This window comes from Triplophysa dalaica, chromosome 9 (assembly GCF_015846415.1).
Source record: "Triplophysa dalaica isolate WHDGS20190420 chromosome 9, ASM1584641v1, whole genome shotgun sequence".
Taxonomy (NCBI): domain Eukaryota; kingdom Metazoa; phylum Chordata; class Actinopteri; order Cypriniformes; family Nemacheilidae; genus Triplophysa; species Triplophysa dalaica.
Window position 1 is genome coordinate 23,865,605 of NC_079550.1, and position 15,000 is coordinate 23,880,604.

The following is a 15,000-nucleotide window of genomic DNA, read 5'->3' on the forward strand; positions in this document are numbered from 1 at the left end:
GAAGAGATTCATGGTTTGACAGCCCTACTGTTCTCTGTGTCTGCTGCTCTCTAGTGTTCTGATATCATACACACACACACAATAACTGTCTGCTGTTGTGTGTGTGTGTGTGTTTTAGAGACATCACTTTGCTCAAGCCATCGCAATTCTCAACACGCACGGCTGCAACATATTTGAGAAATTCTCTAGAAAGGTAAAACCTTTTATTTTCCTCATCTAACAGTTGATAGTTATTCAGAAATCAAACCCAGATCACAAGCAGATTGAAGGAAAATATTCTTGTGACTAATGTAAACCTGTGCTGGTTATAAACTGAAGATAAAGAGGAGCTGTTGAGGTGTGTCCTCTCATCTGTGTGCGTGTGTTGTGTTTTCCAGGATTACCAGAGGATGTTGGATCTGATGAGAGATATCATTCTGGCCACAGATTTGGCTCATCATTTGAGAATCTTTAAAGATCTTCAGAAGATTGCTGATGGTGAGAGACTTCTTAGAGACTCAGTGTTCTGCTCAGTCTGTCACACAATGACAAACACTTCATCTTTTCAAATACTGTTTATAAATGTCGCAAAATAAACTCGTCGCAACATAACACTCAACTATTCTCATATTCAGAAAACATGCAATTCATTCATAACACGCCGACCTGAAAAACACTATCAGCAGGGAGCATTACAGAAACTTTATTTTGAAGTTTGAATGATTTAGTATTTTATATAGAATATCCACTTTTCACTTATGAAGAATGTACTGTAAAGAATTAAATTTTCTTAAGTCATTTTTTGAATATAATACAAACAATTACAGTCAAAGGGTTAAAAAATATGATGGAAAATTATTAAATAAATAAATTATGTAAATAAACTTGTTAAAAAAATTCAAAACAACAACATGTGTAGTCGTTCGTTCATTGTAAATTACTGTGAGAGTTCCTCTCTCTCTTTCTCTCTCTCTCTCTCTCTCTTGAAAATAAAATATATATAATGTACAATATATGCATAAAATATATTTTAAAATAATAACTGCACACAAGTTTTAGAATTTTTTTTGTTGCTATATAAGATTAATACATCTTTATTTTAGTTTTTGTTTATAATTATACTTTTGGTGCTTTATTTTTGAGACAACATTTCAATTTTTCTTTAAGTTCAATTTTTCCAATAATTTGTAGGTCAATATTTAATTAAATATCAATGAACAGAAACCTTGGTTTGAAAAAATGTGACGAATCCATTTTTAAACTTCATGTTTTTATTGTGTTTTATTGGGTAAATTAGCTGTATTTTTTGGGTTATTATGGCTTAAATCAAAACAAACCAATTTCAGTTTGAAAACACAACGTATCGAAACACCTTTAAACACAATATAAACTCTCTCTGTCTCTGTGTAGCTGGTTATAACCCCAAGAGTCAAACTCATCGCAGTCTGCTGCTGTGTCTGCTCATGACCTCCTGTGACCTCTCAGACCAGACCAAAGGCTGGAAGACCACCAGAAAGATCGCCGTACGGCCCCTAAACCACCACATGATCACAGTGTCACGCTTCAAGACACTTTCTCATCTTCACTCTTTCTCTTGTGTGTTGTTTTTAGGAGTTGATCTACAAAGAGTTTTTCTCTCAGGGTGATTTGGTGAGTCAACTCATTTTTGTTTGTTTGTTTGTTTTGTGTGTGTCAGCAGTAAAACACGCAGAAGCTTCTAGTGTGCATTGTTGCATAAAAAAACATGATAACTGCTGCAACGTTTACATAATAGCTTGTGCTTTGTGTCTTAAAACACTAAATCTAAAAGATGTCTTATTTTGAAGTGATCTCAGACTTGACCTCCTGCTGTACATAAACATGCTAAAAACAGAGTTGTGTGTTGTGTGTTTGTGTGTTCAGGAGAAGGCCATGGGAAACAGACCCAGTGAGATGATGGATCGAGAGAAAGCGTACATCCCCGAGCTTCAGATCAGCTTCATGGAGCACATCGCCATGCCAATATACAAGTCAGACAAACACACACACACACAGACGTTCACGCGTGACCTTTGATAGCTGACATGAAGTGTCTGTCATTTTGTTTTTCAGGCTCCTTCAGGAAATCTTCCCGCAATCGGCAGAGTTGTACGAGCGCGTGGCCGCCAACCGCGAGCAGTGGTCCAAAGTCTCTCACAAGTTCACCATCCGAGGGTTGCCTAGCAACAACTCGCTGGACTTCCTGGACGAGGAGTTTGAGTTGCTGCAGTCTCAGGGAGCGTTCGGAGACGACTCCCATCGCATGAACGGCTGCTTGGACGACCAGTGATGTCACCGGGGCCAAAGGTCAAAGGCGGTTCATTAAGACAGGGGTCCACCTGTCGCCATGGAGACGGAAGCTGACGTTCTGCAGAACGACTGACGGCTGAGATGTCTAGGTGGAATGTAACGAGATTTGGATGGAAAGATTTATTCTTGAAACTAAATTCAACTTGAGAACTCTTGAGACGTACGTGACTAAACAACTTGAAGAGAATGTAATAAAACACTTTAACCTATAAATCTAATCGGATCTGTCACGTTTTTGAAAACATCAAATTGTTTGTTTTAATTTGAAAGATTCTTGCTGCTAAACTCAAGCTGGTGTTATTTTGAGTCCTAATTGAAATTCGTCACATGAAACGGATGTTCTCGTAATTAATCTTCACTTTCCAAGTGGAACCAATTTGGCCTCTCAGATGTCAGTTTCCATGTTCAGACAAAATAATATATCATTTTTGAAATCCCCAAAACCCAAAACAATCAGACAGAAGAAGTCATGGAAGCGAACAGCAGCTGGCGTTCAGAGATGCTGACGGGAGGATGTTGTGTATAGTCCGGTCGTGTGTTTAAAGGGCTCCATGGCCCTCCGAGGACACCCACTTTCTCAGGATGGCGAATGGATTTTGCCTTACAAATGTTTGCGTTGCCTTCCTGAGTGACTTTAAGAGAGATGTACAAAAGAAAACCTGCCTATCTCTGTACAGTTCTGAAGCTATATGATCTATAAAGATGTCCTGTGTGTGGATCCACGCGTGACTACGTGCATTTGCCAAAATCTGCTACGGAACAAATATGAGATTTCTGTCGTATGAAAAATGCGAGTTTGCTTTTAATATTGTGAGCCATAATGCAGTCATAATGAATTTATTCTGTTCTTGAGAAAAAACGAGACGTTTTATTTTGCATTATGAACGTATTTGTAGAATCTATTTTCGCGTTCCCATAATGTTTTATAAACAGACTGAAAAATATCCCATCGTGCAGAAATACCTCTTTGTCATTACTGGAATTCAGACGTTATTAAACGATCATAAATAAAATCTTTTTTAGATTTTTCTCATCGAAAATCACATAAACACTCCAAAAATCTTAAAGAACCACATCCAGTATGCAAAATGTAATTGATTTCACCCCTTTATTCTGAAGAAGAATAAAATATAAACCGAATGTTATTGTTTTTTTCTGTGAAATAACTACTGAAGGTATGGCAAGCCGAATTAACTTTTAAGAATGAAAGCTTTTTAGATATCTTAAAGTACTCTCAGATTTATTGATGTCTGAAATCTATTTCCTGGTATCAGAAATACCAAATGCTACATGTTAAAATTAATATACAGATATCAAGAATGAGCATTTCAACTAGTGAAAATTGAATTCTTGATATCAGGAATTTTCATTTTTTTCTAGTGACAAGTTAATTGTTGATATAAAATGTTATGGATTTTACTAGTAAGAAATGAATTATGGATTTCTGAAATTGAATTCGAATGGAAGACTATTGTGATATTTAACTAGTAAAAATGCAATTACAGATATCAAGAATTACGTTTTTTACTAGTTTAAATTCAATTTTTGATGTCAAGAATACACATTTCTTCCAGTGGTTGTCCATATTAAGAATTCACAATTTTACTAGTAAGAATATCATTACTGATATCAAAAATAGCAGTTTTTACTATTAGAAATTATATTCTTGATATCAAGAATAATAATTTTTACTATAAAAAAATTAATTGTTAAAATCAAAAATTCATATCCTGTGAAAAATTTAAACCTAATTCGGCTTGCCTTAAAAAATGCAATTACAGATATCAATAATTAAGTTTTTTACTTGTTGTAATTAAATTTTGATATCAAGAATAACTATTTCTCCGAATGATTGCTTGATTGTTGGTATCAAGAATCCACATTTTTATTAGTAAAAATTGAATTGCTGATAAAAAGCTAATTGCTGATTAAAAGCTAATTCGGCTTGCCATACTGAAGGTTTATTGAACTGCATAAGCAAAACTGTGAATGGTCTTTTGTGTCTCATGAGAAATGTTCATTCTTCAGAAATGTTGAGATGTGTGGAAAGGATGATTTTCTTCTGACGTCTGCTGTATAAAAGATAAAAGCTCGTGCTGGCAGTGAACTTGAAACTCATTTCAATACTTTTCTTATCAAGCGTTTTCCTCCATCTGATGTTTTTGTTTCATCACAGACACGCTTTAATTTTCTTCTGCTTCGTTCACCTCATGATGTGTACATTGTAAAATATTTCTTTTTACACGGTGAATAACTTTTCTTTTGTTTTTGGAATAGAAATACTCTCTAGTGCCAATAACACACACGTAAATATGTTTTTCATGTAATGTCTGAATATATTTCAGCTGAATCCAGGGATAGTCTTGACTTCTTCTTCGAGTTCCCTTTACTAACAGTCTGGAGAAAAGATGCAGTGCAGTTTTTCATGATGTCTGTTGAGATCTGAAGAGATTTGGGCTGTGCCCGAAATCGCCTCATTCACTGTTCACTGATAAAGTCCACTTTAAAGGGACACTAGGCTCTTTCTCCAACTCCTCGAGAGTTGATAAGTCTAGTTTTAGCATAGCTTAGCATAGATCATTGAATCCAATTAGACCAGTAGCATCGCGCACAATAATGAACAAAGAGTTTTCCTTTTTAAAACTTGATTCTTCTGTGCTTCGTGTGTATATCGTGTGTAATCAAGGAAGTTTTAAATCTGTAATTTTTGAACGCGATGCTAACGAGAAAATTAACCATGTTTTTTGGTGGATTGATAACTACAGTAACCATCGTTTACTATAGTTTGCAGAACAAAACAAGGTTGGAAAACCATGGTTGTTTTGTGATAACCATTGTTTTACTACAATAACCATGTTTTTCTCAATTTTAACTGTAGTAAAACCATGGTAAATTTTCGTCCAATTGGATTCAATGATCTATGCTAAGCTATCCTAAAAGTGCTATACCCGAATATCCAAAACGGTAAAACAACTAATTAACTCTGGGAGAGTTGGAGAATGAGCCTATTTCCCAAAAAAGTGTAATGTTCCTATAAGCGAGTGAGTAAATTCGACAGTGGAAACGCTGCGGGCGCCATTTTCTTTTGCCGAAAGGCGGGAAATCACTCGATAGATCACGATAGATGGATGGCTAGCGTACATCAGTCGTACGCTCGTTATTATGATGCATCATGGGATTGAATGAGTGCACTCAATAACGTCCTCTATGAATTCGGAGACCACTAAAAACGTACGTCCCCTCAAAAGTGCACAATATTAGGGTATAGGGGCTATTTCGGACACGGCCTTGTTGTTATAAACTCAATGAATCTTTACGTTACTGACGCTCTGTGCTTTGACTTTTCTGTATAACTGAGTGCTGGATAGTCAGTTTATATGGTGATAAATACACACATGTGTGTAGATATTGTACAGACTTAACTGTGTCTTACAACTGTTGAAGAAACTAGACATTATGACCGACTATAAAAATGACTTTTTATCCAAAATAAACTTCAAATTGCCGATCTCTGTCTGCTGTGGCGTCTCTGTGACAAAACCTGTAGCTCGCTTTGATTTTAATCAGCGCTGTTAAAGTTAATATTTCACAAACATATGATTGACACAACAGAAAAAAAGAAGCATCTCAGCAACTGCATACAGACACGTCACAAGGCTTCTGCTAAATGTAAATAAATCGAATCATTATAAGGAAAAACCCTTAAAGTTGATCCAAAAATCTTTCATAATTTCTTTATCCTAATGTCAAAGCAAAAGAAGATATTTTGAAGAATGTTGATCATCAAACGCAACGGTATGAACACAAAATATTTCTCAAAATATCTTCTTTTGTGTTCCACCGAAGAAAGACTCACATAGAGATTTAGGAAAAATGATGTCAAATTTCACTTCAACACAGTCCCTTTATCACAACAACAAACACACACATATAACAAACTACACAAACCAGATGTTACCAAACAACAAACCATAAGTGGAATATTGTGAAACAAATGGAAAAACACTTTTACAAACGAGAACACTGATTGTAAAATAATAAAACTATAATAAAATCTCAAGAGTGAAACAGGAAGTGAGGTAGAACACAGACACACTTTACATCATCACAGATCAACTTCAGCATTGAGTTACGACAACAACAACACACACTCAAACAAGCCAGATTTAAAAATAAATCCACGTCTCATCTTCACTGAATCATGATTTAATGACACTTGATCATCAACAGATTTCACCTGTAAACCGATAAAAAAACAGAATCATATCTGTGTCCGATGTGCAGGAAATGTGCAGAACATCTACACAAGAGTTTGATCATAAAATGTGTCGAATTGTCACGTCACAAACAGTCATGTTGGTCCTAAACACACAAACTGTCTTTGTTTTCAACGCATCTGTGAGAGGTTGTTTTTGTAGTCAGAAGTCCCAGCTGAGCTGATCTCTGCGCAGTGACGTCTGCAGCGTGCGCATGTCTTTAAGCAGACGCAGACTGTCTCTGCTGCGCTCGCCTGGTCTGGATTTCACCTTCGCTGCTGCGGCCGAGCGAGTGCGAGACGATGATGAGGGCGTGACCTTCACCTGGTGCCTACCACACTGTCTCCTCATCCTCTCCAACTGACCACGAACACAGAGCCATGTTATATACGTCACATCAGACACTTTATAACTGTGTGTTTGTGTGTCTGGACTCTGTTACCTGCGTCTGGTGTCGACGGACTTTAGCGATCTGTTCACCTTTACTCTCCATTCTCTTCACCAGTGTTTCCATCTCACGCTCCAAATCCTGCCGCAGCCGATCTGACCCGCTGGACTCGATCTGTCTCGCCAGCTCCTGGTGTTCACTGACACACACACATTAAAGGCTCATGTGATGGAAAAACTACATATTTTTTTGAAAAGAAAAAGTTTGAACTTTTTCGCCGGTGAAGACGACAGACACACAGACACTCACAAGCTCATGTGTCCAAACTCATCCTGCAACATCAGCAGCAGGTCCGACAGCTCTTCGCTACTGGAGGAGGAAGAGGCGGAGCTACTGCTGGACAGATGTGCAGAACGTCTTCTCTCATTGGTGGAGCAGGGCGGAGGGGTGTGTCCTAGCACGCGCTCGTTGCAAAGGTGAGGATGATGATGCTTCATGAGATGAAGAACGTGCTGAACGTTTGCACGAACGGAATGACTGGAACTCGTCGACTGAAGAGAGGTCAGCCAATCACGTTACAGTTACAAGAACAGACCGCTTGATTTTAAATTTAAAATCTTAAATTATAGTTCAAATGTTTTTATATTGTTGCAATTGTAATTCAACACAAAAACTGATTTTTTAAATGAAAAAAAAAAATAAGAAATATTTAATTTATATGAAAGAGACTTTTGTATTATATTTTTTTTATCCAATATGGGATTTGCTTTAAAATGGCAGTTTAGTTTTGTTATTTGACATAAAATATATTTCTATTTTACAAAGAAATTATTATTACTTATTATAATTATTATAATATTTTTTTTGCCAAATAGAAATAAACAACTGCTCTTTTATTATTTCCCAAAGGCTGAACATTTCTTTGTAAAATAAAAATATATTTTGTTCATTTCTTATTTGTCCAAAAAAAAATAACATAATTAGGGCTGTCAAAAGATTAATCTCGATTAATCTCATCCAGAATAAAAGTTTGTGTTTACATAATATAATATACATATACATAATATACGTCTGTGTACTGTGCATAATAATTTTGTATTTATAAATACAAACACACACATGAACACATATTTAGGAAATATTGACATGTATTTATTTATATTTACTATTAATTGAAATTATATATAAATCTTTATTATTTTGATTTTGATTCCTCTCAAATATTTGCATGTATGTGTTAAATAAAATAAAAAATTATTATGCAGAGTACACAGATATATATTTTATAACCACAAACTTTTATTCTGGATGTAATTAATTGTTTGACAGCACTAATAATAATGAAAGTGAAAAGTGAACTATTTGTCAGGTATGGTGACCCATCCAGTGAGAAGTGAACACACGCACAGAAGGTGGTGAACACACATACACCCGGAGCATAATAATATTGATCATAATAGTAATAATTTGTGAATGTAGGGTATCGTGACTCCTTATATCCCTAATTTTAATTCCCTGTTTTTTCTTTTTTTTTTAATAGATTTTTTCATGGAATTTGATGAATGCAATATAAAAGCAGTTGTGTACCGTTCCGGTCACAAACGGCACGTCCCCTAAACTCAGTCTGTAATGTGGCTGTGGATGAGACGTGTGTGTCTGCAGAAACACAAACACAATCCACACATGAACAACACTGCGACACACAATCATTACTCCACAAGTGTGAGGTGAATCAATTACCATCTTCTGTTTAACTTTAGAGGATTTATGGGGACGTGGAGAAACAGACTGAATGAGGATACGATTGGCTTCAAGACCCGTCTGTAACTGACCACAGATCAGATAACACTGTTAACATCACAGACAGAGAGAGTGAGAGACAGTCAGTCAGACAGACAGACAGACCTGAGCTGCTTTGTCCTGCACTAGTTTCCTCTGATGTTCCTCCTCTTGTAATTTTCTCTCCAGGTCTCTGATTTTCTTCTCAGCGAGTGTCTGTGTGTCAGTCAGTCTCTGATACTCCTGCTCCAACACATCAAGCTTCTGCAGCTTCCTCTGAACATCTGTCTGATCTACAGAACCCAACTGCTCCAGAGACGCCTGCACAACACACACCATTATACACACACACACACACACACACACACACGCTGACCGTCTTTTATGTGTGTGCAGGGCCGGCCTAACCTTCAAGACGCCCTACGCAGAATTTTATTTGGGGCCCCTCTGTGCCACCAATATGACTAATTATTGACAATCCTTGATTATTCGCCGACTATAAATCTATACTACCCATTATTTATAGTATTTGTTGTAGCTGTGTTGTTTACATCAGACCCTTGTCAGATTTGAATTGTAACAGCAGCAAACCCACAGGAGTGGTCTGATGTTAATTTCCACTTTAATAAACTCTTGCAGTACCAATTGGAATACTCAATGTGGTGTACTGAAAATTAGCAACGTGGAAAAAGTGGATACAATAAATTACAAATAAATTACTTAAGATAAAAAGTATGTTTTTAAATAAAAAATAATTTTGTTGCGGTTTTATTTTTCATTGAATAATGCATTTTGTCCCAAGACTACATAAAATCTTGGGGGCAAGAGTCTTGGGGGCCCCCTGATGGCCATGGGGGCCCTAAGCAGCTACTTAGTTCACTTATGCCTTTGGCTGGCTGGCTGTGTGTGTGTGTGTGTGTGTGTGTGAGACGCACCTGTCGTCGGAGAACAGCGGTTCTGTTTGATTCAGCGTTTCTCACAGTCTTCCTCATGTGCTCTAACTGTCTCTCCAGACGAGAACATCGAGTCTCAGCTGTGGACAGGTGACACAGCAGCTCTGCAGACAGAGAGACAGGACACTTCATCACATGCCTCATTACAGATCAATAAGCGACCAGGTTCTGTGGACAGACTGAAGAAACTGAACATGTTGAGTCATGGTTTATTCAGTATAAACACACACCGTGGTTCTTGAGGTCGTCTTCACCTCTACTGTGTGCTTGAGTCTGTGTAGATTCATTGGAGAGCGTCTTAAGTTTCTGATGGGTGTCACATCGCTCAAGCTCAAGACGTCGAATCTTCTCTTGCAGATTCTTCAGTGCTGATAGAATCGCTTCACACACACACAAATATGACAGATCTGTGTTCATCATCTCATCAACAATAATCACTGATCACTACATGACACTTCCTTCATTTCTCCAGCAGAGGGAGCTGAGCTCCAAACTTTCCCATTAACATTTACAAAATATCCTCGAATAGAAGAAAAGAATGATATCAGTATGATTTATTGAATGTTCTCTTGGCTGTCAGTCTTTATGTTGACGCTGTCAAACATGAGCTACACTGAGATGTGACGCTGTCACAGGAGTGAATTATGAATGAGGTGAAGTGACAGCCGTCACTGGATCATCATCTCTCTCTATAGGAAGCAGTGGATGTGAGTGTGTGTGAGCTCAGGTGTCACAGGTTAGTATACAACACAACGTAACAACCGTGAGTCACCTGAGACACTGAGGCCGGGTTTCACACACACGGCTTAGCTTGAGCAAGGAATGAAGATATGTGTGTTGCTTTTATTAAAATGCCTTTGAAGAATACACTACTAGTGTGCATCTCCAGACTAAACAATAACACTGAGATGCTTTAACTGAATATAACTTGACCAGAAATATTTTAAGACACATTCATTAAATCTGTGATGAGCCTTAAGCCTTGGGTGTGTGCGTGTCTGTGAGTGTGTGCACGTATCTGTGTGTGACTATGTGTGTGCACGTGTCTGTGTGTGACTATGTGTGTGCGTGAGTGTCTGTGTGTGTGTGTAGTGTGTGTGTTAGTGTCAGTGTTTGAGTGTGAGTGTCAGTGTGTGTGTTTGTGTGTATTTGTGAGTGTCAGTGTGTGTGTGGGTGAGTGCGTGATTGTGTGTGTCTGTGTGTGTTAGTACAGTGTGTGTGTTCCTGTTAAACCCTACGGTATGGGGACATTTTCTGGTCCCCATGAGGAAACCATCTTATAAATCATACAGAATTCACTTTTTTTGGAAATCTAAAAGAGCAGAAAGTGTTGTGTGATTGTGAGGTTATATGATATACAGTTTTTACAGTATAAAAACCATTGTGTTTATGCAATGTCCCCATAAAACATGGAAACCCCTTATGTGTGTGTGTGTGTGTGTGTACCTGCACTGTTGCTCTCAGGGAAAGCTTTCACAGGTGTGTGTGTGTGTGTGTGTGTGTGTGTGTCTGTGTGTGTGTGTGTACCTGCACTGTTGCTCTCAGGGAAAGCTTTCACAGGTGTGTGTGTGTGTGTGTACCTGCACTGTTGCTCTCAGGGAAAGCTTTCACAGGTGTGTGTGTGTGTGTGTGTACCTGCACTGTTGCTCTCAGGGAAAGCTTTCACAGGTGTGTGTGTGTGTGTGTGTGTGTGTGTGTGTGTGTGTGTGTGTGTGTGTACCTGCACTGTTGCTCTCAGGGAAAGCTTTCACAGGTGTGTGTGTGTGTGTGTGTGTCTGTGTGTGTGTGTGTACCTGCACTGTTGCTCTCAGGGAAAGCTTTCACAGGTGTGTGTGTGTCTGTGTGTGTGTGTGTGTCTGTGTGTGTGTGTGTGTGTGTGTGTCTGTGTGTGTGTGTGTACCTGCACTGTTGCTCTCAGGGAAAGCTTTCACAGGTGTGTGTGTGAAGGTCAGGGGTGTGTTGATGAAGGGACGTCCTGCAGGATACTCAGTGTATGAGGGCAGAGACATCACTTCACCTCTCAGCCCCTCCTGTAGAAACAACAACACACAACAAAACGTCAAAATAAAGCACAATCTGTGATCATACAAAACCACACTATTTGAAGACAATACATTAACAAAGATGCAAGTCTAGAAGATCTTCTTAACTAAATATTTGAGCAGGTTTGGGAACATCTACAGTCTTAAATCTCTGAGCATGCACCTATAGATTGAGTTTAAATCATCTTTATCTTCGCTTCTTTACTTATGTTCTTTTGTTTTAGAGTTTGCTGAGTTTATTGAGATCCAAGAGACCAAATATGTGACTAAATCTATAAGTAACATATAAACATGTCGTTTTCTTTGAATAACATGCACACAAACATAATATCAGAGCATTTACTTAAGTCTGACATTATTTAAAGTGTGATTTTAGAGCTTTGTGATATTTATTTTAATTCGATGATGATTATGTGACATACGACTTTTTACAAATGCAAAATATCTTGAAATAATAAAAGGCATTGTTCCATATTTAATTACAAATGTTGCGATACACGCGTGATGTATATGAGATGTTAATAGTGCAATAGAGCGTCGCTTATATTGAACATTAAAAGTATTTCAATCTAAAAATAAATAATGTTTTACCTGCTTTACGGCTGCTGAAGGTTTTGAGTCCGTGTTCAATAAATCTTCGATACGAATTAAATGAAACTAAAACATTTTGTGTAAATCCGCTTTTGTGAATTTGTCGTTAGTTTCACAAACAGGAAACAAAACACAAGCGCGCAAAACAGCGTGCGTGAATTCATCGCTGACTACATCCGGTCATATGTTTTCAAAATAAAAGCTGCAAATCGAAACCATTCAGTGAACAATTGTAATCTGTAGTTTTGTTTGTTGAAGAATACTAGTAAACAACATAGCATGTACATTATTATTTATATAACTAATCGAAGTGCAAATTGAGAAGAGGTTTTAATTTATAGTACTGCAACAGAACAAGACGAGTTTGATGAATAATTAGATTGTCTAAGTGAAATAAAGTGTGGTATTTTAATTTTTCAGATTATCAGGAAATAAAAATGACACAATATTTTATTGAGATATCTATGTATATCTGTTTAGGTCTACAAATAACTGGAAGGATCTGTCGGTTTCATGGCTTCTGTTTTATTCTGCATGTGTTGATGGAGTGTTTCAGTTATTTTGGTTTCTTGGTCTCATACATGTTTAAACCTTCAAACAGCAAACATGCTTTATTTGAGCTGTACAATTTTTTTTAAGTTTCATATAATTTATCTGTACAATTTTACACAATTTTACTTTTTTTCTTGGGCAAAGACTTCATACAATTTTTTTTACAGTAATATCTCATGTAATTTCTCTCACACCGAGAGATTGCATTCCCGTAATTAATTGTTTTAAATTTGACAAAAAAGACATTCTTTAAATGTAAAAAAAAACAATAATATGACATAAAAAATCACACAAGTCAACAAAAGTCAGACACATCTCTCTAAAACATCATGAATCTATGAATGTGTTTTAGGTGCAGCGGTGGTTGTCGACTGGTCTCGTATTTAACATGAAATCCTGAGACACGCCAGCGAAGAACATCTGCTGTACTGTCAGAATACACATCAGAACCACATCAACAAAAACAAACTTGACAAATAAACACACACAATTCACTCACGGTTGACACGTGAAATCGACATATTCAGTCTTTTCTCAGCATCAGATTTAAAACACTTTTTGTCGGACAAAACATTTCATATCAAAACATATCAGCATGCCTACGACACAGATCTCTCTCACACGTGTCATCCAAACATCTCTGCTCACACAAGCACCGCTTACAAACCATCATCCCACTCGAACATCAGCCACGACCTGACTGAAATAACACACTATGCATCGAATACAAAAATAAACAAACATCTTAAAAAAGAAAAACACGTGCGATATGTGGCACACGTGATGATCGTCACGAGGGAACGTTTGGTCTTTGAGCACTTTTTCGAGCGCTGTAAACTTTCAACGGCGTCAGGACTGGATGGATGAAGGGCGGTCGAAGAGACGGTCCAGGGGTCAGAGGTCACCAGACGGCACATTTGTTGACAGGATGCATGGGCGACCCTCTTGGGCAGTGAAACACGCGACCAAACTCTTCGAACTGAGACACGCTGCCAATAACCCTGTGGAGAGAGACGTTACAGACACCGCCGTGACACATTTGCATGTTAAACGTCACGCGTGTGCATGCGTGTGTGTACCTGTAGTGTTCAGGTGCGTGTTTATCAGTCAGCAGCTGCAGGTAAATGGACTGTGATCGTCTCTTCATGCACCAGTTCTGTCACATCACACATCAAGGAGAACGAAAGTGAGCTCGGAGCATTATGAGTGAAACACCTCCGCACGCATTCAAGAGAAATGATCCGTGTACCTGAGCAAACGCTATGAAGAACAACTGCTCGTGTGTGTACTTCAGACCCGGGAGAGGACGCTCGGGACCGTGCTCTCGAATCCACTTCTGATACGCCTACAGACCGAGAGAAGAAAGGACATTTGTGTTCTTTGGGTCAGTGTGCGTGAGAGGATGATGTCACTACGGTCACCGCGCTGGACGAGGCTCAGAACTTACATAGAAAGACAACTTCAGTCCACCAAGATCAGCGATGTTCTCACCTAGCGTCAGACGCCCGCTCACCTGAAACACACACACGTCTGTCAGAGTGCACCAGCACACGTCTGTGTGTACAGTAAGAGTGTGTGTGTGTGTGTGTGTGTGCGTGTACCCTCTGGTTATAGACGGTGAAGTTGTCGTAGAGTTTGATGATACATTCGGCTTTCTTCTGAAACTTCCTGTATGATTCTTCTGTCCACCACTGCTTCAGGTTACCATAGCGATCATACTGCCCCCCTGTCAGCATATAGAATAAAGTCACATGACTCGATATATATCTATATATTCAACTGTGAATATATTGAACTATATATATATAAAAGTTGATGAATGAGATAACTCATGTTGATGATCATGTTTTTTTTTATTGTGCATTCCAATTAATATCAATCAAACTGAAGTTGGTTTGTTTTGATTTAAGCCATGATAACTAAAAAAATGCACTAAACAAATAAAACACAACAATTATATGATAACATAATAAAATACATGATTTTAGAAAAATGTTAAAAACGGAGTTATCTCATTTTGGAACCAATTAGGAAAATATACATCTAAAGAAATTTCAGACACCCTTTTTTCTGATTTTAAATTGCGTTTAGGTGAAATGATAATTTTGTTTCATTCTTTGAACTACTGACAC

The 15,000-nt window shown here is 37.8% G+C and overlaps 3 protein-coding genes across 12 annotated transcripts in view; 1 reads left to right on the forward strand and 2 right to left on the reverse strand.

Annotated features, from left to right (window-relative positions):
- Nucleotides 1–5,815, forward strand: part of LOC130428367 (cGMP-dependent 3',5'-cyclic phosphodiesterase) — a 102,709-nt gene extending 96,894 nt beyond the window's left edge. For 6 of the 7 annotated variants that reach the window (XM_056756339.1, XM_056756338.1, XM_056756336.1 and 3 more), the window contains 6 exons: nt 119–193; nt 378–477; nt 1,390–1,502; nt 1,591–1,629; nt 1,882–1,988; nt 2,071–5,815. In XM_056756339.1, coding sequence (XP_056612317.1) covers nt 119–193; nt 378–477; nt 1,390–1,502; nt 1,591–1,629; nt 1,882–1,988; nt 2,071–2,287 — 651 coding nt within the window. In that variant the 3' untranslated portion in view covers nt 2,288–5,815. Of the gene's footprint in view, nt 1–118; nt 194–377; nt 478–1,389; nt 1,503–1,590; nt 1,630–1,881 lie in introns of all 7 variants that reach the window. The other variant, XM_056756340.1, reaches the window with a different exon arrangement.
- Nucleotides 5,816–6,191: 376 nt separating this feature from the next.
- Nucleotides 6,192–12,469, reverse strand: cep57 (centrosomal protein 57). 4 transcript variants are annotated; one of them, XM_056757740.1, is made up of 10 exons: nt 12,317–12,469; nt 11,584–11,713; nt 9,914–10,063; nt 9,666–9,787; nt 8,857–9,051; nt 8,692–8,772; nt 8,539–8,607; nt 7,261–7,502; nt 7,006–7,150; nt 6,192–6,923 (listed from the first exon to the last, which is right to left on the reverse strand). In XM_056757740.1, the coding sequence occupies exons 2-10, from the start codon at nt 11,690–11,692 to the stop codon at nt 6,726–6,728; spliced, it is 1,311 nt and encodes a 436-aa protein (XP_056613718.1). In that variant the 5' UTR covers nt 11,693–11,713; nt 12,317–12,469; the 3' UTR covers nt 6,192–6,725. The 4 variants fall into 4 exon arrangements, with proteins under 4 accessions (XP_056613718.1, XP_056613717.1, XP_056613716.1 ...); XM_056757739.1 differs by having other exon boundaries at nt 8,692–8,778; XM_056757738.1 differs by having other exon boundaries at nt 8,539–8,772.
- A 374-nt stretch (nt 12,470–12,843) lies between these two features.
- LOC130428809 (endothelin-converting enzyme-like 1) overlaps nt 12,844–15,000 on the reverse strand; it is a 23,021-nt gene continuing 20,864 nt past the window's right edge. The window contains exons 15-19 of the mRNA XM_056757065.1: nt 14,470–14,594; nt 14,316–14,381; nt 14,118–14,213; nt 13,948–14,024; nt 12,844–13,869 (exon numbers count right to left, since the gene is read on the reverse strand). Of these exons, the coding sequence (XP_056613043.1) occupies nt 13,770–13,869; nt 13,948–14,024; nt 14,118–14,213; nt 14,316–14,381; nt 14,470–14,594 (464 nt within the window). The 3' untranslated portion in view covers nt 12,844–13,769. The remainder of the gene's footprint in view (nt 13,870–13,947; nt 14,025–14,117; nt 14,214–14,315; nt 14,382–14,469; nt 14,595–15,000) is intronic.